The following is a 23,942-nucleotide window of genomic DNA, read 5'->3' on the forward strand; positions in this document are numbered from 1 at the left end:
GAACCTTTCGTCTCTCCCAGCGAGACTCTACCGCGGGCCCGGCGGCCGCCTTGGGAGCCCGGCGGAAACATGGCGGCGCCCGGAGCCCGGGGCCGCAGCCTCTCCGGCCTGCTCCCCGCGCAGACCTCGCTAGAGTACGCCCTGCTCGACGCCGTTACCCAGCAGGAGAAGGACAGCCTGGTCTACCAGTATCTGCAGAAGGTGGACGGCTGGGAGCAGGACTTGTCAGTACCCGAGTTTCCGGAAGGTGAGGGGCTGGCGTCGGGGTGGGGGCCCCTCCCGGCACCTCCCCTTCCTCGGGGACGGCGCCCTCCCGCGAAGCGGTGGGCTAGGCGGGTTTGTGTCGCTGGCGCCCCGGGGAGTGGCCCTTCACCTAACTTGGGCCGCTGCTCGCGTGTTCTGCAATTCCCAGGGGTCCCCAAGCGGCCACCGACGGGGGTTTCCCTGGCACGGGGATCCACATACTCGTCTTTGTATCCTGAGTCCCGCCAGCTCCTGATGTTAGCCAAGTGGACACTCCGTGAATGTTTAGTGTCCCCGGTGGCAATGATTGCAACGTCCACACCATTCTGTCCATTCAATCTGGTTCCCCAGTGTCGTCTCGTCATCTTTCTGCGTCATCTTGACATTTATTGATCACTTTTTCATATATCACACACAGTTCTTTTTTTTTTTTTTTTTTTTTTGATACGGGGTCTCGCTCTGTCTCCCAGGCTGGAGTACAGTGGCGTGATCTTGGCTCATTGCAACCTCCGCTTCCCAGGTTCAGGCGATTCACCTGCTTCAGCCTCCGGAGTAGCTGGGACTACAGGCCCGCGCCACCACGCCTGGCTAGTTGTTTTTTTGTTTTGTTTTGTTTTGTTTTTTGTATTTTTAGTGGAGACGGCGTTTCACTATGTTGGCCAGGCTGGTCTTGACCGCCTGACCTCAAGTGTTCCTCTCGCCTCCGTTTCCCCAAGTGCTGGGATTACAGGCGTAAGCCACCGCGCCCGGCCTGCCACACACAGTCCTAAACACTTGAGGGGATACCTAAACACTTGAGATATTACCTTATTCAATTACCTCTATAGCCCAGTGAGGTGCTCCTATCATTCCACTTTTACAGTTGAGGAAATGGAAGCACAGAGAGGTTAAGTAACATGCCCAGGGCCTCACAGCTGATAACTGCCCCAATTGGATTATACAGACCCTAGATTTGCTGGTTTCTTAGCTGTGCTATGCTTCTCTGTTCAAAGTCGTGAAACTAATACTTTTAAAAATCGGAATCAATTATAGCCTATTTCCAGGGTTTAAATCCTGGCTATGTGAGCTTTTGGAGCATGAAGGAATAGATATTCCCGGCAGGGATGTTTGTGAAGCACATCTTGCCATGATAAATGAAAACGTATTTTACCTTCTTTGGATGGGAGTAGCATTGCTTTGCCTGGTGGTGCTGGCATGTGTCCTGGCGTGACACTGAAACCACATGTATAGTTAATTGGTTGGATGTGGCAGAGTTCAGTTATCTCATGGGAGGTATATCGGAACCTGCCTCTGACAACAGAGTATTTGGTGTCTTTCCAAGCCTTTTGCACTACCCACCTTGAGAAGTGCTTATTTTTCTTGCTATTAATATTATACTGGATTTAAAATATTGTGGAATTCTTACAAAAGAATTGTGTACATGAATGCTTATCACATCAAATAAATTTTAAAATATTGTTTACATCTATACAAATATATGATTTAAAAAATTTTTGGTACAGAAGGTAGTTATATAGTAAGTACACTGTTATAAACAAGCAGGCCATCAACTGGGATTTGGGGAATGTTTATTTTCTAATCTTGTTTGTATTTACAGGCAGTGTATTTTATTCCCATGAGATTTGACCTCTGTGACTCATAACTAAAAAAACATATAATAAAATATTCAGGCTTTGTGTTTAACGTAGTATGATTTTCTCCTGGACCCAATTATTGAGGACAGAATGCTAGAAATGACTATTTTCTTGGTTTCTTTAGCAGTAAACTATAATCAAGAAGTCATAAACATAACTTTATCTGAAAAACTGTATGCTTTGTTCATTTCTTAGAAGACTTACATGTTTATAGGAGACAGTGCAGTGTAATGGATAGAGTCACAGAGACCTGGAATTAGATCCTTGTTATTTCCATTTTGTTGGTTGTGTGATTTTGAGCAAGTTACTTGACCTCAAAGCCTTATATTTCTCACTTGCAAAACTGAACTATTATTTACCTTTCAGGATTATTATTTGTATTGAAAGTAATATATGTAAAACTCTTAATTCACAGAAAAGCTTACTAAATGTTAGCAGCTTTTTATTGTATTCATTGTAATTATTGTTATTGTAAAATACATTTTATTAAGCCTGGTAAGTATCTAGCACACTGACTGAGATGTAGTCATTCTTTCTATACCCCCTGAGCTAAGCCACTCTTGACTATTTACAGAAAAGTCACAGAAGACAGATTAATAAATATTTTGCAAGTAGGATATGAAATATACATTAATTAGTGTGAAGTTTTGTATGATCACTTGATCTGGTATATAATTAATACTTTAACAAAATGGATAATTAAGAGGTCACTGTACCCTGAAACCTCATTAGTTTGGACTAATTGGCCCAAATACTAGTTTGATCTGCAGATTTTTTTTTCTAGAATTTTGTTACGATTGAGTAACTACAGTTATTGTTGTTAGTCATTAGCTGTTACTGTTTACTTATTCCTCCCAACTTTGGCTTTCAGTTGCTAAAAGCTATTCTAAATACCTGCTTCAAGGTATAATTAATAGTTGTAATAGCTGCATTGAGTTATTTATAAGCAGTAAACTTTGTTTTCTTAAATTGGTTAAATAGGGATGCTGTACTTTATTATTAACAAAATCTTTCTTCACACTACAGAGCTTTCTTCTTTTGGAGGAAAGGGAACACGTTCTTCATTAATATTAATGTTACCTCAATGAAATCTGTGACAATAATAAGTGTATTTTCCTTAACTTTACATTTAGCATATTTTATTTTGTATTTAAGGTCTCACCCAAATCTAGAATATTTCAGTTTCTTCTCCTTTAGGAAACTGTTTAAGGCATTTTGTATGTTTATCCTTACACACATTTCACTCCTTTTTGATGTTTAGTTATATCTTACTATTCTTAAGCTTGACCTTTATTCTCAGTAGCCCATTTGTATCTAATTGTTTATGTAATTAGGTTCATTTACTATTTGATATTTCCTCCTTTTTTTTTTTTTTTTTTTGCCTAAGTGTGTTGCCTTTACTCCTTTTCACAGACTGTTACCCTATTTCTGAAAGAATTTAGTAGCTTTTTCTTGCTTTATTTGCAGACGGCATCATAATAGCAGCTTTCCCGTCCTCTATTCCTCCTGCTCCCCCACCCGTACCCCCATCCCTTCCTTTTCTTTCTTCCCTTTTTGGGCTTTTAATCTCTACTAATTTGCCTTCATGGTATGTTCTTCCAAACCACAAATACCTGTTTAGTCACAGTCATAAAGATATGTCTTTTATTTCTTTTGTTGATAGAAAATGATGGTTCATAGTAAACAACTATAAATACATGCAACTGCCACAGCCTTTATATGGTGTTACTCTCTCTTAAAGTGTTTATTTGCATTAGTCTTAAAAAAAAAAGTCACATTTTAATGGAAAGTTTTAGGTAAATTTTATCTTTCTCTTTAATCATTGTAATTTATTTTATGTAAATTTCAGGATTAGAATGGCTGAACACAGAAGAACCTATTTCTGTCTACAAGGATCTATGTGGAAAAATAGTCGTCCTTGATTTCTTCACCTACTGCTGCATAAACTGTATTCACCTATTGCCTGATCTCCATGCATTAGAACACACATACTCTGATAAAGGTATCTGCTCTTTAATTAGTTTCTAACAGACTGTCCTGGCATAGTCACAGGAAGAGTCGCTGACTCATTAGCTCATAGGAGAATGAACATTTGGCAAGACTTCAGGGATTCTAAAAGTAATCTCTTATCTATGAATTAAAGACTTCATGTACCTTTTCATAAAGGATTAAGCTTAGTAATAGTGGTTTGTCTATCTAAAGAACCAGCATTTAGTATATGGTTTTTCTCTGAGGATAGGGGCATAATTTGCTTTTTTTCATGATCAGATATTTTAAAAGGTCTTTTTTGTATGTTGAGGCTGACTTAAATTTGTTCTGTTAAAAAAATAAAATATCTGACCTTAATTTTACACTGTTTTCACTGTCATATAAAGGTTTAAAGTTCTTATTAGGAAATGTGACTAGGCTTTCATTAGTATTGAATGACATGAACTGCAGTGGAATGCAAAATATAACAGATACTCTTTCTTTGACCCTGCTTCATTAAAAAATGATTTATTACAGCCAATGTTTTTCAAAGCACACTAGGAAATCCATTTTTATGGTATTACAAATTCTAAAGATGTAGGAGATTATACTTATTGGCTTTAGAAGTTTGAAAAATTAATCAGATTTTTTTTTTTGTCTGCTTTCTAAAAAAAGAGCATGGGAGTAAATGAAATTAATTAAAAGTACCATTTAATTAGGTTTAAATGAATTGAAGCACTAATCTTGGAGTGGATAAAAAAAAAAAGAGATAGGGTCACCGATCCTGTGATAGTAAAGATGAGAAGAGACTATATACGTATGAAAGTAAAGGATATTCTGAAACTTAACTTTAAAGGGGAAGTGATAGAGAAATCTTCAGTGCAACTGAAACTTCAGATGCTTTTGAATTGTAGTAGATTGTATGTTAAAATTACCAGTCAAATGATTTATCAAGAACTCAAATATTTCTACTAGCTAAATCCTGTTATTAAAAATTTATCTGTATGGATTTAAGAAATATGGATATCTTATCTCCTAGGTTTTAGATGCCAGTGTTTCTTGTTCAAGACATCACATTTATTGAACATGTTATTATGTGCAGGGTACTCTGCTAACTGCTGAGGAAATATGTAACAAAATTGAATAAAAAACATTATGGAACCTAAGGAAAGGAATAAGTCACTTTGCCTAGAAACGTTGGAAAAGATTTCTCAGAGAAGGAGACAATTGAGCTAGAACTTGAAAAATGAGCAGGAGTGCAGCTGAAAATGAAAATGGGGCAGAAGGGACACTCCTGGCTGAGGAAGCGTCAGGTAAACAAGCATGGAAGCACAGAGGAGTAGGATTCTTGCTCCAAGAACAGGTAAATAATTTAGTGTGGCAAGATTGTAAGGGTTCATGGTAAAAGTAAAAGGAGAGAAAGGTAGGTTAGGTTAGGACCACATTGTGAAATGCATTGTGTAGCATTCTTAATAGTTTAGACTTTTCCTTCTGTGAGGATACAGAGATATTGAAGTTTGTTTTTGATTTGTTTTTTAGTAGACGGATGACATTTGTGTTTTAGAATGGCATTACACATGGAGTTAAGAATCTCAAAGTTTACCAGTTCCATATCTAAGATCACCCCTGAAAGACTGTTTGGTGAACTCATGGTTAACCCCATACCTTAAGCAGATTCAGTGACTTCCTAGAATGGATCCTTATAATCTCCTACCAGTTTACTGGAAACATTGTTTTTATAGCACGTTGTGACAAAAAAATTAAAAATATTTTTATATACAAATACACTTCTGAAAAGTAAAATACTTTGTAAGTGGAGCAAGAATTCACTGTCAGTTTCAACAAAGAATCGCAAAACATATACAAAGAACAGGGAAGTACAGCCCATTCAAGAACAGGGAAGTACAGCCCATTCAAAGGAAAAAAATAAATCGATAGAAATTGTCTCTAAAAAATACCTGATACATATCTATGAGACAAAGACTTTAAAACCCTGTCTTAAAGATGCCCAAATAACTAAAGGGAAATATGGAAAAAGTTTTAAAAAAACAATGTATGAAGAAAATGGAAATACAATAAAGAGATAGAAGACATAAATAGAAGCTAGAAAGAAATTCTGGAACTGAAAAGTGGATTAGCGGAGAGGAGAAACTCACTACAGAGGCTCCTTGACTTATAGTGCAGCTGATAAACCCATGGTAAGTTGAAAATATCATGAAGTTGAGAAAGTATGTTTAATGCTTGGTAGCACAGCAGATGGTCCCTGACTTATGATAATTCGACTTAAAATATTTTGACTTGATGGTGGAAAGGTGATACTCAGTAGAAATCATAACTTCCTAAATCCTAAGGAGCCCTTTGACTTACAGTGGATTATGTCCAGATAAACTCATCGTAAAGTTGAAAAATCATAAGTCATACCCTCATAGGTCAGGGGCCATATAGAGATTCGAAGACAGATTTGAGTAGGCAGAAAGAAGAATCAGTGAAGCTGAAGATAAGGCAATGGAAATGATTAAGGAACAAACAGAACAGAGATTGAAGAAGAGAAAACAGAGCCTAAAGGACCTTGGAACACCATCAATCAGACGAGCATGTGCATTTTGGCAGAGAATATTTGAAGAAATAATGGTTGAAAACATCCCAAATTTGATGAAAAACATGAACACAAACATCTAAGAAGTTTAGTGAACTCCAAGTAGGATGAACTCAAAGAGAACCACGCCAAGACATGTTATTATCAAACTGCCTAAAACCAAAGAGAGAATTTTGAAAGCAAGAGAGAAGCAACTCATCACATACAAGGAATCTTCAATAATCAGCTGATTTCTCATCAGAAACTTTGGAGGCCAGAAGGCAGTGGGCCAATACATTCAAAGTACTAAAGGAACAAAACTGTCAACCAAGAATTCTATGACTGGCAAACTGTCCTTCAAAAGTGAGAAAGAAAGTAAGACATTTCCAGATAAATAAAAGGTAAGGGAGTTCATTGATAGACCTGTCCTGAAAGAAATGCTAAAGGAGTCCGTCAGGTTGAAATGAAAGGACACTAGACAATAATTCAAATCCTGTGAAGAAATAAAGATCTCAGTAAAAGTAAATAATAGGCAAGTATAAAAACCAGTGTTATTGTAACATTGGTATTTAACTCCACTTTTTGTTTTCTATATAATTTAAGAGACTACTATATTTTTAAAATGATTCTAAAAGCTAATGTTACTGTAACATCACATTTTGTTTTCTATGTATTTTTTTTTTTTTTTTTTTGAGACAGAGTCTTGCTCTATTCCCCAGGCTAGAGTGTAGTGGCGCATTTCAGCCTACTGCAACCTCTGCCTCCCAGGCTCAAGCAATTCTCCTGCCTCAGCCTCCCAAGTAGCTGGGATTACAGGTGCCTGCGACCACGCCCAGCTACTTTTTGTATTTTTTTTAGTAGAGACAGGGTTTGCTATGTTGGCCAGACTAGTCTTGAACTCCTGACCTCAGGTGATTCGCCCACCTCAGCCTCTCAAACTGCTGTATGGGATTACAGGCATGAGCCACCGAGCCCGGCCTATTTTCTATGTAATTTAAGAAACTAATGCATTAAAGTAATTATTAGTTTATATATTTGGAGATATAATGTACAAAGATGTAATTTGGGGCCATCAGCAACTGAAAGGGATGGGATGGAGGTATTAAAGGAGCAGAGTTTTTGTATGTTATTGAAGCTGGCATAAATTCAAATTAGAGTGTGATAACTTTAAGATGTTAATTCCCCGGGTTACCACAAAAAAAAATAAAGAATATACACAAAATGAAATAAGAAAAGAATTTAAATGTTTCACTACAAAATAAAAATCAACTAAACAAAAAAAAACAGTAATGATGTAGGAAATGAGGGACAAAAAAGCTCTAAGGCATGTAGAAAACAAATAGCCAAATGACAGATAAGTCCCTTTGTCAATAATTACTTTAAATGTAAATGGATTCAAATAGCCAAATGACAGATAAGTCCCTTTGTCAATAATTACTTTAAATGTAAATGGATTAAGTCCTTTAATTGAAAGGCAGAAATTGGCAGAATGAATAAATAACATATTCCAACTATATGTTGTCTTCAAGAGACTCACTTTAGATCCAAAGATACAAACAGGTTAAAATTGAAAGGATGGAAAAGGATATTGTATGCAAATCGTAACTAAAAGAGAGCTGGGATGGCTATGCTAGTATCAGACAAAATGGACTTTAAATCTAAAAAGGTTACAAGAGACAAAGAAGGACATTATATACTAATAAAAAGCCCAAGCCAAGCACAGATTGCACCTGTAATCCCAGCTACTCAGGAGGCAGAGGCAGGAAGATCACTTGAGGCCAGGAGTTGGAGACCAGCCTGAGTAACATAGCAAGACCTCATTTATTAAAAAATAAAAAAATTAATACATAGATGTTATGATTATAATGATAAAATGATTATAAACACTTAGGCACTTAATAACAGACAAAATATATGAAGCAAAAATTGACAGAATTGAGGGGAGAAATAGACAATTCTACAATAGTAGTTGGAGAATTATACCCAATATATACAGGACACTCTCCCCAACAAGATAACACTACCCAACAACAACAGGATTGCATATGAGACATTTTCTAGGATGGACCATTAGTTATGCCACAAGTTAATTTCAATAGATTTTTTTTGAAGATAAAGTATCTTTTCTGATCACAGATGAAGTTAGAAAACAATAACCAAAGGAAAATTGGAAAATTCACAAATTTGTGGAAATCAAACAGCACACTCTTAAATAACCAGTGGACCAAAGAAGAAAACACATAGGTAATTATTAGAAAATACTTAGAGATGAATGAATACACAATGTAACAAAACTTATGGCACATGGTGAAAACAGGGCTAAGGAAGAAATTTATGGTTATAAATGCTTATATTAAAAAACAAGAAATATTTTAATAGAATTTTACACCTTAAGAATCTAGAAAAAGAAAAACACAGTAAACCCAAAGCTAACCGAAGGAAGGAAATAAAGATTCAAGCAGGGAGAGAGAAACAAAATAGATAATAGAAAAGTAATAGAAAAGATCAATTTGGGTACAACCAACCAAAAGTTGGTTCTCTAAAAGTACCAGAAAAATTCCTAGACCTTTAGCTAGCTAGACTAGGAAAAAAGAAGACTCAAATTATTAAAATCAGGAATGAAAATGGGAACATTACTACTGATTCTACAGAAATAAAAAGGATTATAAGAGTACTATGAGCAATTGTACATTAACAAATTGGATAACCTAGATGAAGTAGACAAATTTCTGAAAACAAAACCTACTAAGGCTAAACTATGAAGAAATAGAAAACCTGAATAGACCTATATCTGGTAGCATTATTCTCAATAGCCAAGATTTAGAAACAACCTAAATTGATGGATCGATTGATGGATCGTGGGTAAGGAAAATGTGGTGTATGCATACAGTGGAATATTAGTCAACCTCGGAAGGAAATTCTAACATGGATGAACTTTGAGGACATTATGTTAGGTGAAAAAAAATCACAATTTATGCTACTTATAAAAATTCAAATACTACATAATTTCACTTACACAGGGTATTTAGAGTAATCTGAATCATAGAGACAAAGTAAAATGGTGGTTGCTAGTGACTAGCGAGAGGGGAGAATGCGGAGCTATTGTTTAATGGGTACATTTTCTGTTTCGCAAGATGAAATGAGTTCTGGAGATGGAGGATGGCAATGGTCGCACAGCAATAGGAATGTACTAAATACCCTGAACTGTACACTTAACAAACGGTTAAAATAGTAAATTTTATGGAAGAAACTATAAGAACACAAAAATGGGCCAGGCGCAGTGTCTCACGCTTATAATCCCAGCACTTTGGGAGGCCAAGGCAGGCGGATCATGAGGTCAAGAGATGGAGACCATCCTGGCCAACATGGTGAAACCCTGTCTCTACTAGATATACAAAAATTGCTGGGTGTGGTGGCACGCCTCTGTAATCCCAACTACTAGGGAGGCTGAGGCAAGAGAATCGCTTGAACCCACGAGGCAGAGATTGCAGTGAGCTGAGATTGCGCCACTGAACTCTAGCCTGGCGACAGAGCAAGACTCCGTCTAGAAAAAAAAAAACCACATACACACACAAAAATGGGTTTTTAACAACTGTTTTAAAAATGAACCTTACAAGGTCAGAATTGTGCACCACTGGGAGGGGTACAGTCAGTGGTGTGTTGGAGCTGGCTCCTGTAGGCTGGTGAGAGCCATTTGTTAAATATGTAAGAAATTTTATGAGCCAGTGGTAATCTTGAAATCAGCCATAGTGGGAGTATTTAGACCATGGAAATCAACAAATGCTACAAATCAGAGGTTTTTTGTGTTTTTTTTGAGACAGTCTTGCTCTGTTACCCAGGCTGGAGTGCCGTGGCGCCATCTCAGCTCACTGCGAGCTCCGCTTCCCGGGTTCAAGTGATTCTCCTGCCTCAGCCTCCCGAGTAGCTGGGACTACAGGCGCCTATCACCACACCCAGCTAATTTTTTGTATTTTTAGTAGAGACAGGGTTTCACCATGTTAGCCAGGATGGTCTCGATCTTCTGACCTCGTGATACGCCTGCCTCGGCCTCCCAAAGTGTTGGGATTACAGGCGTGAGCCACTGCGCCTGGGCACAAATCAGAGGTTTTTAAAAATCGCTTTTCATCCCCCCCGTTCCTCTCACCATATAATAGAGCTGGTTTATTAGCATATTACTGGGTATGATTTGCTGGCCGAATAACTTACTTGTTAGTGTGGTAGAGAATACTGACTAGTGTTTTTCTGTATTTGGCTTAGAATATTGTTTGTGGAATATATTTGTTTTTGAGATTACCGTAGAACTTTTTCTTTAATTTGCCACAGGTTTGTGAAGAATACTGGAAAAAAGGAAAAGCATGAGAAATGGTTGAGAATGCCATTGTGATAAGTGCTCACAGAGGCTTTCTTTTCTTTTTTTTTTTTTTTAAATATAACTTCGACTATTTTTTTTTTTTTTTTACTTTAAGTTCTGGGATACATGTGCTGAAAGTGCAGGTTTGTTACATAGTGGAATAAATTTTTAACCATTAAAAAATATTTTGTAAGTAGTCTCAACATTGTATTTCAAAGAAACATTGCTTCTGTAATAAATATGCTACTATGTGAAAATCCTGATGACTTAAAAGATTTTTATATTGATTAGAAGATAAGTTCAGTTTATATTCATAAAAGCAGACATAACCAGAAATGATCACATGATAGCTCAATAAGCTGTCACTAAGTCACTAAATTAAATTTGCTTTTTTGTAGTTAAATATCTTCTCCCATTACTATTTGATGTACTTCCGAATGTATCTGCAGCAGTGCTATTTATGCTCTCAAAGTGACATTTGGCAGTATATTTAAAATTCCATGAAATGTTCCGCTCATTTTACCATAAAGCCAAAATTGCTCCACTGAATAAGGAAGTGTTTATTAATTCAAAACACCTTGAAAGAGGCCCAATTTCATCATCAACTTGCTTCCTCTAAATCAGCTTTTAAACGCAGGATTGTAATAGGGGCCAGTGCCACTTTCGCAGTAGCAAATGAGAAATCGCAAATGCCAAAAAGTTTGAAAGCAAAAAGCAAAACGTACTTAATAGTAATGAATTGTTCTGATGTTTAAACATTTTTAAAGAAGTAACTGTGCCCTAAGATTGTAATTAATTAATAATAACTTAGTAACTATTTATGTTAAACTGCAAGTGATATTTTATCATTTTCTACTTGAGAACTAAGTTATTTATGGTGTATTCATTAATGGTATGTTATTATATAGTACTGAAATTGAACATAATGGCTATTATCTAAGGAAAAAGCACTTTTGTTTTATAAGAAAACTTCTATTAGGAAAGCCTTATGTATTTTAACGTGATTGCTAGGTGTATGTTAATATATAACTAAGTCAGACTTCTAAAAATCTGAATTTCATATTACTATTGAGTAAATGCTAGTATTGTCATATAGTATATGCTTTTTTCTGTTCTATACTTTATTAAAAATTAGAAGAATGTACTTTTAATTTTATAGTAAAACTAAGCCTTCAAATAAGTCTACATATAATTTCACTTTGTGTCATTGTTCTCAAACCTCACCTGCCCCCCCCCACCCCCCAGCTCCTTCACCAGGTTTGATAGTTTTCATTAGGAGTACTCACAAGATTCAGCATATACTTGTACTCATGACTATATTATAGCAAAAAGATACCAAGCAGAATCAGGAAAGGGAAAAGATGCATGGGACTGAGTTGAAAGGAGACCAGGTATAAGATTCTAGAGTCTTCTTTCAGTGGAGTCAACCCAAGATGCTCTTAATTTCCTCAGCAATGTGTTGTGACAGCACATTTGGGATGTTGCCAACCAGAGAAGCTTAGAAATAACCAAGGCTTTTATTGGGGGCTGGTCATGTAGGCAGCTTCTGCCTGCTGTCATGTTTCAAAAGTTCAGATTCTCAGAAGGAAAGCAGGTATTCAGTATAAGCTGTATTGTTTGTACAAACATTTTAGGCATAGTGAGCCACTCATCATTCTAGGAATGGTGAAAACCCTCCCGAAATCTAAGCTCCCAGAAGCCAGGCAAGAGCCAATCTTGTCTGTACCTTTTAAAGGATAGCAGTCAGGGCTACTATGTTAACTCTTTCTGCACACACTTTATATTTTCACTATGTTAACTCTTTCTGCACACACTTTATATTTTCTTTATTCAGTAGTTCGTCTATTTATTCTGTGTTCTTAAATAAAGTACTGTGAAAACATTGCCAATTTATGGCACATTTTCAGGTGTTTAGTGTGGACAACAGCCTGACATCAGTGTTTGATTGGCTTTCAAATCTGCTTCTCATTTATTTCCCAATTTAGTGTTCAGCGATTTTGATCCTTTCATTTTTATGTTTCCATTGTTGTTAGTATAAAAACGAAAATTTTCCCTCTCCAGCATCTTTTCCACACCTTCTCATCCTTCCTCAAGGCTGTTCTAGCCTCCCTGGCTTTCCTTCAGTTCCTAAGTACCATCGTTCCTCTTGCTTTAACACCTTGACACAGTGCTCCCTCTGCCTGGAATCATCGTCTCATCCTTTTTGTCTAGTGAAGCCGTGGTTGTCTTCTGGATCTCAGAATGTCTCCATTACAGGTTTTTTTTTTGTTTTTTTTTTTTTAGCATCTTTCGAAATGCCTCAAATAGTCTCAATCCTTGCATTTAACTAGCTTTTTACATTGCCTGTGATTAAACTACACGTTCTACTATAGTATATACAATTGTAATTGAGTGCATTTAGAAGTATACGTCTCTCAATAAGACTTTTGAAGCTTTAAAAATATGTATTTTAAAAAGTGGTTTTATTACTAATATTTTAGAAGCAGTTATATATTTATCATGTTTTTTGTTTGTTAGTCAGAGACAAGGTCTCACTCTGTTGCCTGGGCTGGAGTTCACTGGTGCGATCACAGCTCACGGCAGCCATGACCTCCTGGGCTCAAGTGATCTGCCCGCCTCAGCCTCTCAAAGTGCTGGTATCACAAATAGCCTGAGCCACCATGTATGTGTGGTTTTTTTATTGGTGGTGGTGTTGCTGTTTTACTTCACTGAGAAGAAGGAAGTTACAATTTTTGATAGTTTCTCCTTCCCTCATTCCCTTCTTCCTTGCCCTCTTCTCTCCCTCTTTCCTGTCTCCCTCTCTTCTTTCCTTTCTTCTGTAGTTTCTCTTAAATGGAGTAATTTTGATCCCTATGTTGGCAGAGGATTCATAAAGGCAAGAATCTTTTACATCCGCTTTTTAGTATGCATGATTAACAGAAAAAGCAAAATAATTTAAGAAAAATCTGCATATTGTGGTTCTTACAGAAAAAAATGGGAGTGGAAATTTGGCAATTGTGTTTGTATGTAGATCAATATAGATCTCCTATTTGGACAATATGATATGGTTTATTACACAGATTTATAAATTCCTTCAGTATTTACGTCCTGTGAAATGATTCGTTTCCTACTTACGTACTAGGCACTGGAGAATAATAAAACATGCATGGGACCTATGTAATTAGTAGGCATTATAGTCTAACAAGAGAAGGCATATAATTAAATAATACATATTTTTATAATTTCTGATTAGTGATCTATAGGAAAAATTATAGGCTGCTATGATGACATTATAGAGTTTAATCTGGAAGAAATCTTTCTTATGAAAGTAAAAATTGAACTTCAGTTCTGAAAGACAAGCGTGGCTTTAGTAGGTGGGAACAGATGAGAACATTCCAGTCAGAGGGAACACTGTATGCCAACCCTGTAAAGCAAAAGGAATAATATTATTGAGGAACCAAAGGAAGTCCTAGAATATACTGCAGGAGGAAAAGAGTGTGGAGAAGATACTGGAGAGATGAGATTTGTTATACTAGTAACAATTGAAAGCCAATGAAGGATTTTCTGCAACAAGGTGACGTGATCAGATTTGTGTTTTTAAAAGATAGTGACTTCAGGATGGATAACTACTTGGTGGACAAGAATGGATATGGGAAATCTGTGACAAGGCTATTGTGCTCTCTGTGAATAGGATAACAACTTGAAACTAGTCATGGCTGATAAGAGCAATAGGACTTGATTGTGGATTAAGTATGGATGATGAGAGTGGGCTGATTGATTATTACAGAGATGTCCTAGATTGGTTTTTTGCTTCTATAATTGGATGGATGATGGTGCCATTCAGTGACAGGAAACACTGAAAAGGTCATATTTGGAGGAGAAGGTTATGAGTTTAGTTTGAAATATCTTTGAGACTTGCCCTTCATTCTCCATATAACTTCCCATTTTTCTTAGGATAAAGATATAAATCTTTACCATGACTTACAAGACTGATCCCATCTGTATGTTTATTCTCATTTTGTCCCACGTTCTCCATTGTTCTCTGTGCCTAGTCACTTACCTTCTTCAGTTTCTTCTATACTTCCTGCTTCCTCTTTGTAGGTGCTGTTATCTCTCCCTGGAATCTCCTTCAGCGTTCTCTGCACCTAACACCTCATCATTCACATCTCACTTCTGTCAGCACTTCTACAAGGAAATGTTGGGATATATTCATCAGTAGGAAAATATGTGTGATACATGATAACATACTTTATGATAAATATTACATATATATAATGTACATAAAATGTATACAGATTTAACTCATGGATTCTTATTTAAAATTCATTGGGTTATAAATCATTACTGTCATAATTTATTTTGGTATTCAAATTGTCCAAGATTTGACTAATAGGATCCCCTTCAGGCTGTCTTCTGTGATCTTTTGGTATTTCTTTGTCATTTTTTGAGCCCTTCCTTACTAAACACACCAAAATATTTCCAGATGTATCTTGTGTTTTTCCAGCTCAACCCTGAGTCAGCTATTTCTTTAAGGAGCTTTGATCCCTTTTAGTAGGGAATGGTATTACGAAACCAAGGTCTGGGAACTAGATGTGCTCATTGCTACTATGGTGTTTTTGCTTCTAGTCTCTCAAATAATTCAGAAATTACTTAGGCTATTCCTTCCCACTTCTCAGCTTCCTCCATTAAATTATGTTATTCATTTGAAGTATCGTTAGATTTATTTTTTTCTATTTGTATTTCATTTTAAGTCCCCCCCATCTTTGTTGACTTAGTTTTTGAGTGTGTAAGACAACATGGTCTTCAAAGTGAGGATGAAACAGATACTCATTCTATCCACTCATCACTTCTAACTGTTCTTGCCTTCCCATTTCTGTCCCATATTTTTTAAAATTTCCTTTTTTTAAAACAAAAGGTGACATACTGTAGACATTTTTATACACTTGCTTTTTTCATGTAAAAATTTATCCCAGGAGTCACTTCATAACAGTTCATAGAGAACTTCTTGACTTTTAAAAATAACTGCATAGTACTCTGCTGTGTGTGTGCCGTAACTCGTTCAGTCACTGTCCTATCCTGTGTGTTGGCTCTTAGATCATTCCATATTTAGTAATTATAAGCAATAAACAATCTTGTAGATATGCTTTTGTCTTGCTGGTGGAATCACTTAAGGATAAATTCCTAAAAGTGACATTGCTGGGTCAAAGTTAAGTACATACGTAGTTTCATTAGGTATTGCCTAGTTCTCCATCAGGAAAGTTGTACCAGTTTGTATTTCTGCTAGCAGTGTGTGAGTGTACCTCTTTCTCAGATGCTGCTTCAATAAACTGTTTTGACATACTTTTTAATTTTTACCAATCTAATAGATAGGAAATGGTATCTTGGTGTAATTTTAAGATGCATTTTTGAGTTGGGTTAATCTTATGTTTATATGGCTATTTATTGTATATGGAGTTTTGTCTGCCATTATATCACCTAACTGGTTATTGTTTGAGTATATAAAGGCTATTGATTTCCTTGTGTTAATTATGTATTCTTCCTTCCTGAATCTTTTTTTTTTTTTTTTTTTTTTTTGAGACGGAGTTTTGCTCTTATTGCCCAGGCTGGAGTGCAGTGGCGTGATCTCGGTTCACCGCAACGTTTGCCTCCCAGGTTCAAGCAGTTCTCCTGCCTCAGCCTCCTGAGTAGCTGGGATTACATGGATATGCCACCACGCCCGGCTAATTTTGTATTTTTAGTAGAGACGGAGTTTCTCCATGTTGGTCAGGCTGGTCTCGGCCTCCCAACCTCAGGTGATCTGCCAGCCTCGGCCTCCCAAAGTGTTGGGATTACAGGCATGAGCCACTGCACCTGGCCCTGAATCTTTTATTATTTGACTTAGTTTTATAATTGAGTCTCTGGACTTTTCTTGACATACTGTTATATCTCCATATAGAAATTTTTCAGTCTTATGCCTCTAATTGATTTCACTTGTCTAATTATGTTGGCTAATCCCCCATGCCCCACCTCAATTTATTGTTAAACAATAATAGAGATAGTAGGCATTTTTTCCTTATTCTTTATCGTATTGGAAGTACTTCTGTTTTTATACTACTGGAAATACTTCTATTTTATACTATAGTTCTGTTTTTATACCAGTTTCTGGTTTTATACCAGTTTCTGGTTTTATACTCAGTTAAATTTATTTAATCAATTAACAAAATATGAAAGATTAGTGTAAGTAATTATATGTCAATAAACCTAATGATTAAAAAGAATCTATCTCTGCTACTTCTGGGTTTGGAGGAGGATGGTGGCCACCTGATCTTGAATCTCCCCACTGTCCCTCCCCTCTGTTCCAAACAATAAAAAAGGGGAGAGCAAGTAAAATCACACTTGGCCCTGCATTTCACAATACTAGGAGACAGAGAATATCATGGCCTTCACATTACATGTAAATTCAGAAATAAACTAAATTCCCATAAAGGTTCTATTGCTGTAAGTCTGTGGATGCCAAGAACAAGTGTAGGGGAGACTTAAAAGACTCCATGAGAACAAGTAGAGTGGTTCAGAGTATTTAGACAAAGCACAAACAGAATAGTCTCCTTACCGCCAGAAAGAGAAGCTCCAATACAAAGTATAAAATACTGAACACAGGTTTGGACATACTAGACCGTATCACCAGCTCTTAAAAGAGTGCAGGACTAGGAATCGAAGCTTCAGAGAAGCATTGCTCCTGGGAGATAATCAGCTATATAAGAAAGATGTGGTTTCCCTTGGAGATAGGCCACTGAAGGGAAAAAAGCGTATATGAGGGAAAAGGTAAGGTTCTAATGGAAACAAAAGAGAAAGAAGATATATCAACCCCTCCTTACACCAATGCTATTCATAAATGAAACTGCCCAGAAAAAGGGAACTGTCAGAAGAGGGCACTCTCAAACTAGGAACCCTGTTCACAGAATGAACAGGAATAGAAAAAAGCAGATCACACCTGTATAAAAACTACTGCAAAAAAAGCTGAAAATGCAATTCAGAGTTAAAATGCTGATACAAAATTGACAAAACTGTAACACCTTGCTTCATACTGGATTAAATATCCTCAGTCAGCATTTAGGAATAATGAAAAAAACAGCTTGAATCAGAAATTTGAAAATAAAAAATGGACAAAAAAGAAACAAGGAAATGAGTGTTAATTGAATCCAGAAAAGAGAAGACAAATTCAAAATTGTATTACAAATGAAAACTAAATTTGACCAAGGGACAATAAATTTGTATAAAAATTTATTAAGGGACATTAAAAGCAGGGAGGGAAACCCCAGAGAATGAAAATGAGCTAAAAAAAAAAAAAAAAGTTTAGAGAAAAAAATGATTGAATTGGAAAACAGGCAGAGGAGGTCCAACATAAGACTACTTGGAGACCCTCAAGAAAATCAGAACAGCTGACTGGAACAAATATCTAAAATTAGAATCCAAGAAAACTTTCTGGAAAGAAAAGAAACCTTGAATCTACATATTGAAAGGGCCTACCAGGTACCAGGGATGATTGACCCAGAACATGCCAAGAAGAATCCTAATAAAATTATTATATTTTAAACATTGAAAAACAAAGAACGTAACTTACAAAGACATGTAAGTTAGACTGGCCATGCTTTTCACAAATAACGTACGAAGCAAGGCAACAGTAGAGTGACATTTCAGGAATCTTAATGAGTGTAAACCATAAACTAAAGAGATTATATCCAACCATTTGTCCTTCAAGAATCAATCGAGGTTAAAGAAAAACAGTTTGAATGTCCAAAAACTCAGAGAATACTGTGCACATGTGCCCTTTCTGGTGAATCTACTATAGGGAGAGCTAGGGAACCATGGGTGAGTAGGGAAACTGCTAATGGATGGGTGGAGATTTTATACATGTAGAGCTAACACCAAAACTAAGATGTAGAGTTTTGGTATATTAGTCATAGTTTGATCAGAGAAGCACAACAACTGGGTATAATAATGAGAGAACTAATACAGAATTCATTATAGGTAGTTGACCTTATGTTATTGTGGAGCTACATGGCTAACTAGTATATGTGAGGCTGTTGCTTTTGTGTGCTCCTGCAACCTACCTAAGTTTACTAACTTTTCACAGTCTTCAAGCAGAGTTGTGTGTGCATATGTTCCTGTACTTTGGTTTGGAATTAAAGTTGTAATTACCGGCAAATTATATCTCCTGATGGCAGGTCAGGCAGTTGGAAAGATGGATATAAAGTAGCAGAGAACAAGGGCAAACCAGAAAGAACGTGCAAACATGAACTAGAACTCGCAAGGATAAACTGAAACCCATGTAAGCTTCAATTTAGATGATGAAGTGGAGCAAAACACTCATCTGGCCCAGAAATTAGAGACGCGGAAGGAGGAGATCTACAACCCTTATATTCTTATTGCTTTCATTTGCCTCGCATATCTTTTTCTACCCCTTTACTTTTAGTCTTTCTGATTCACATTTTCTTAGATGTATCTTTTATATAAAGAACTTATCCAAATCTTTTTCTTTTAATAATGAGTTAAGCCCATTGGTATTTATTCATATGACTGGTAATGTACAAGTATTATGTGTATTTGGTTATATTTGTTGTGTTTATCAACATGATGCACTTTCTTTGCTGTTTTATTTTCCTAATCTCTTCTGATATTTATAAATGTTTACATTTATCTTTTATTAATCTTTGTACTCACAACTTTAAAAAATAATAATAGCAAAATTTGTTGAAATTTTACTCTACACTGAGTACTATGCTAAATGCCTTACACAGATTATCTCTTTTAATCCACCTGACTTATAAGGCATTTACTGTTATTTTCCTCGTTTTTCAAATGAGAAAACAGATAAACAGGTTAAGTAACTTGCCCAAGGTAACAGGTGTGCAGTCCTTCCCACTCCTCCCCACCACCTTTACCCACATTCCCCAGGCAAACATTCCTCACTGCATCTTTTTTCCCAGCTGCTTTCAAGGCGTGTGTGTGTGTGTGTGTGTGTGTTTAGCCTTTGGTTTTCAGCCATTTGTTTATGATGTGTCTAGACATGGTTTTAATTTATTTTATTTTGTGTGTGTTGAGCTTGAATTCTCTAAATTTATATATTTAATCAAATTTTGAAAGTTGGGGCATTATTCAGTTATTTTTTTCTGCCCCAATCTTATTTATTCACTTTTTCTGGGATTCCAGTATACTTATTTAGATATTTTGAAACTGTTCCACAGGTCCCTGAGGTTCTGTTTATTTTTTTTCACTCTTCTTTCTCTCTTTGTGTTCTTTAGATTGGATTAATTTCTGTTGAGCTGTCTTCAGGTTCATTAACCTTTTCTTTGTCATGTCCTTTTTGCCAATGAGATCATCCAGTGAACTTGTGGTATTTTTCAGTTCTAACATTTTTAGCTATTTTTTATAATTTCCATTTCTCTGTTTATATTTCCTGTCTTTTTACTTACTTCATTTGTGTTTTTCTTTACCTCATGGAGCATAGTTATCTAGTTGCTTGAAAGTCTTTGGTAAGTCGAACATCTGCTTCATCTTGGCATCGATATCTGTTGCTTGTTTTTTTTTCCCCCGCTTGATAATTGACCATATTTCCTCGTTCTTTTCTTTGAATGTCAGGTAATTTTTTATTGTATCCTGGACGTTGGAATGTGATGATGTGTGAACTCTGGGTTCTGTTATAGTCTGTAGGGAATATTGGTAGCCTTATTTTAGTAGGCATTCAACCCTCTTAATTCAAATTATAACTTCTGTCTCATCTTCCATCAGCTCTCGCTCCTTCTGTAAACCCAGTTATTCAGTTCTCAGCTCCCCAAGCATTTGCTACACTTTTTAAAATCTGTTCCATGTCCTGTAGTTTAGAGGTTAAACTAAGACTTCTGAGTGTTCATACTCAGAAATAAGGAGCCGCCTTCCCCAGCTCTTCTCCTCAGGGTTTCTCCCACACTGTCCAGGTTATGTGGTTTCTTGGGCTAGAGTTGCATTGGGGTTTCTATTGGAGTTTTGGCTCTCCATACAGCTCCAAAACTGGGACCCACTCTCAGGACAAAGCTAGGAAAAGGATGGGAAAAGAAAATAAAATTGGCAGCTCATTCTTCTGTCATTTGATCTTCTGTCATTTGCTTTTCTGAGTTTTGGCCCTCCTATACAATCTATCTGGTCGTGTTTACTTTTCTCCGTCTTCAAGCAGGGTGTGTCTTCAAGCATGCATGTTTGTGTTTTGATTCGGAATTAATAGTTATAATAGAAGCATGAGCTGCTGGGAAACCTGATTTGTGTGGTTTTATTTGCTCATCTTTCAGGTTTGAGTAGTTTTTGGTGGATGTGTTGGGAGATTTGAATGTACTTAGCTGTTATTATCTCTACTACTTTGGTAGTCAATATTGAATTTTTTCACTGAATCCAGCCAAACACTTCTTTTTCTTTTTGGTACTAACTTCTTGAAATAATGTATTGATTAGATAAGAGAAGTATGTTGTTTTCAGCAGTTCTGTCTACAGAAAGCCTTCTTCTAAGAACCATACAGTAGGAATTTTAAATAAATCAAAAGCCTTATATTATGGAAACATCTTGCTTATATTTATTCTGTTAATCTGTAATGTAACGTTAGATAAAAAATAAAAGACAGTGATACAACAATAAATACCTCCCAAAAACAGGCATAGTCAACTCTGAATTTCAAAGGGGCTTATTATAGGTGGAAAAAATTTCAACATTTAATAAGAAAATAAAGATAATTTTTATAGCATTATCTAAATAAAAGAAGAAAAAGTTTTAATCCTGCAATAGCCTTATGAATTTGATCATGTGTGTTTTTATGTAGTAATCAAGAATGTTATGAGATTTAAATTTGTTAGTTTTTTATATGTGTGTTAAAATGCAGTTGAAGATCCCAGCGTAGTTCTACTTTTTGTTTTTTTTTAATCTATGGACTTTTAATATTTGTGACCCAAAACCTAATGTGTAGATGATGATATTCAAACTTAAATATTTAATAATGTTTAACATATATTTTTTTCCTTTCAGATGGTCTTCTCATTATTGGTGTTCACTCGGCTAAGTTTCCAAATGAAAAAGTACTGGATAACATTAAGAGCGCTGTTCTTCGATACAACATCACCCACCCTATGGTTAATGATGCAGATGCCAGCCTTTGGCAGGAACTAGAAGTTTCCTGCTGGCCAACTCTAGTCATACTTGGACCTCGCGGAAACATGTTATTTTCTTTGATTGGAGAGGGACACAAAGATAAATTATTTTTATATACTTCAATTGCTTTAAAGTATTACAAAGACAGGGGGCAGATCAGAGATAATAAAATTGGAATAAAACTCTATAAAGATTCTTTGCCTCCTTCACCATTGCTATTTCCTGGCAAAGTAACAGTAGACCAAGTTACTAATAGATTGGTAATAGCAGACACTGGACATCATAGAATTTTGGTCGTTTGGAAGAATGGACAAATTCAATATAGCATTGGAGGTAAAGCTTGCTTCTGATTATGATATATAATGTGTTTTACAGTAAAAAAATAGTTCAAGGTAAATAAAAAGTTGAAATGTCTAAATGAAAACTAATTATAGAAAAGTGATATACATTGACTTAATTTCCTAACAAAAATTTTTTGTTAATTAATATGATGTCTGAATTAACCTCTTCTCACTCCCTCATAAAACAAACAAAAACACTGAAAAAGCTCCAGGTCAAAAAGAGGAAATAGTTCAGCTTTTAGGTATATTTGTATATTCTGTCTTTTTTTTTTTTTTTAACTGCTGTACTTACTGTTTCTTATGAAAACATACATTTTGGATTTCAGACATTTTAAGTAGAAGTATTACGTTTCACTTTCCAACAAAATATAGCCGTATCTTTTTAAAGATCATGTCAGTGCCCCATGAACTTGAGAAGTAGTTTATAAAATAAATAAGCTAGAATTTGTGCATAGTTTTACTTTTCTCTCCTTTCTTCCATAAGAACTTGAACATGTTTCTGGATCTATTTCCAGAATAGAAATAGGTGTAGCAGAGTATGAGTATCATGCAAGCATAGATCATTTTGTTCTATATCTCCCTGGTCTTAGATCTAAAACTACCTTTTGGTTACATCTACACAATTAATAAACTCTACTGAGTACATTCTTATTAATCTTTCTTATCTATACTGAGCTGACATCTGACAACATGTTAGTCAAAGACAAAAGTAATTCATCTCTTTGCAATCAATCCTGCTTTAGTAATACATACAGCATTAGTACATAAAGTAGGAATGTCTGAGTTCCTAATATAAAAGTGCTAGTTGTGGTCCTATGCCCTGATGTTATTCTTAATATACCAAGATACAGTGTGTGTTGTGTTTTGTGGTGTTTGTTTTGTTTTGGCTACTTGGTATTTTGATTTGTGACAGGCAGTTATGAGAATTGAATTGTTACTCAAAAAGTGTCTTTTGTAGCAGTTTGAATTTAAGTGGTTTTAAAGTGTTTTATAGATTCTGTGATTTTCAAAATAGTGTAGGTGAATATTCTTTGTTAAAAGAGAAACCAGCAGCAAGCTACACTACCCAAACATATTTCTAGAAATACTGTTATCTTTTGATACAGTTATTCTTTAATTTTTAAAAAAGAATTCTTTGGTCAGATACACTCAGGAAACACTAGTTTAATGTTATCTAACAGATTTTTATTGGTGATGGTATCATAATATTTCTCAAATTTTTTACTCTCCTAATTTTCCTTATGAGGGGGTATAGTACACAATATTTCCCAATCTCATGTAACCACAGAACTCTCCCTTTTTTTTCAGGGAACTCTTATCAATATCAACAACAATAATAGTATTATTAACAATTGTAGTTACAGCAGACACTATGTGTCTGGCATTATTCAAAACATTTTACTTGTATGAACTCATTTTTGCCTGCACAATGCTATGAGTTAGTTAATTAGTTCCATTTCACAGAAGTAAAACTGAGACACAAAGAACTTGCCCAAATCACCAGCTAGAAAGAGACAGACCTGGGATTTCACAGAAGTAAAACTGAGACACAAAGAACTTGCCCAAATCACCAGCTAGAAAGAGACAGACCTGGGATTTAGACAAGGTCTATTGGGCTCTTGAGTTCGTTTTCTTTTTTTTTTTAAGACGGAGTCTCACTCTGTCGCCCAGGCTGGAGTGCAGTGGCATGATCCCAGCTCACT

The 23,942-nt window shown here is 35.9% G+C and overlaps 1 protein-coding gene across 2 annotated transcripts in view; it reads left to right on the forward strand.

Annotated features, from left to right (window-relative positions):
- Window positions 1-69: 69 nt before the first annotated feature.
- Window positions 70-23,942, forward strand: part of NHLRC2 (NHL repeat containing 2) — a 56,618-nt gene continuing 32,745 nt past the window's right edge. Inside the window, exons 1-3 of one of the 2 annotated variants that reach the window (XM_024253803.3) lie at window positions 70-247; window positions 3,727-3,879; window positions 21,776-22,231. In XM_024253803.3, coding sequence (XP_024109571.2) covers window positions 70-247; window positions 3,727-3,879; window positions 21,776-22,231 — 787 coding nt within the window. Of the gene's footprint in view, window positions 248-3,726; window positions 3,880-4,951; window positions 5,209-21,775; window positions 22,232-23,942 lie in introns of those variants that run through there. The other variant, XM_054522901.2, reaches the window with a different exon arrangement.

Source organism: Pongo abelii, chromosome 8, assembly GCF_028885655.2.
Source record: "Pongo abelii isolate AG06213 chromosome 8, NHGRI_mPonAbe1-v2.0_pri, whole genome shotgun sequence".
NCBI classification, from domain to species: Eukaryota; Metazoa; Chordata; class Mammalia; order Primates; family Hominidae; genus Pongo; species Pongo abelii.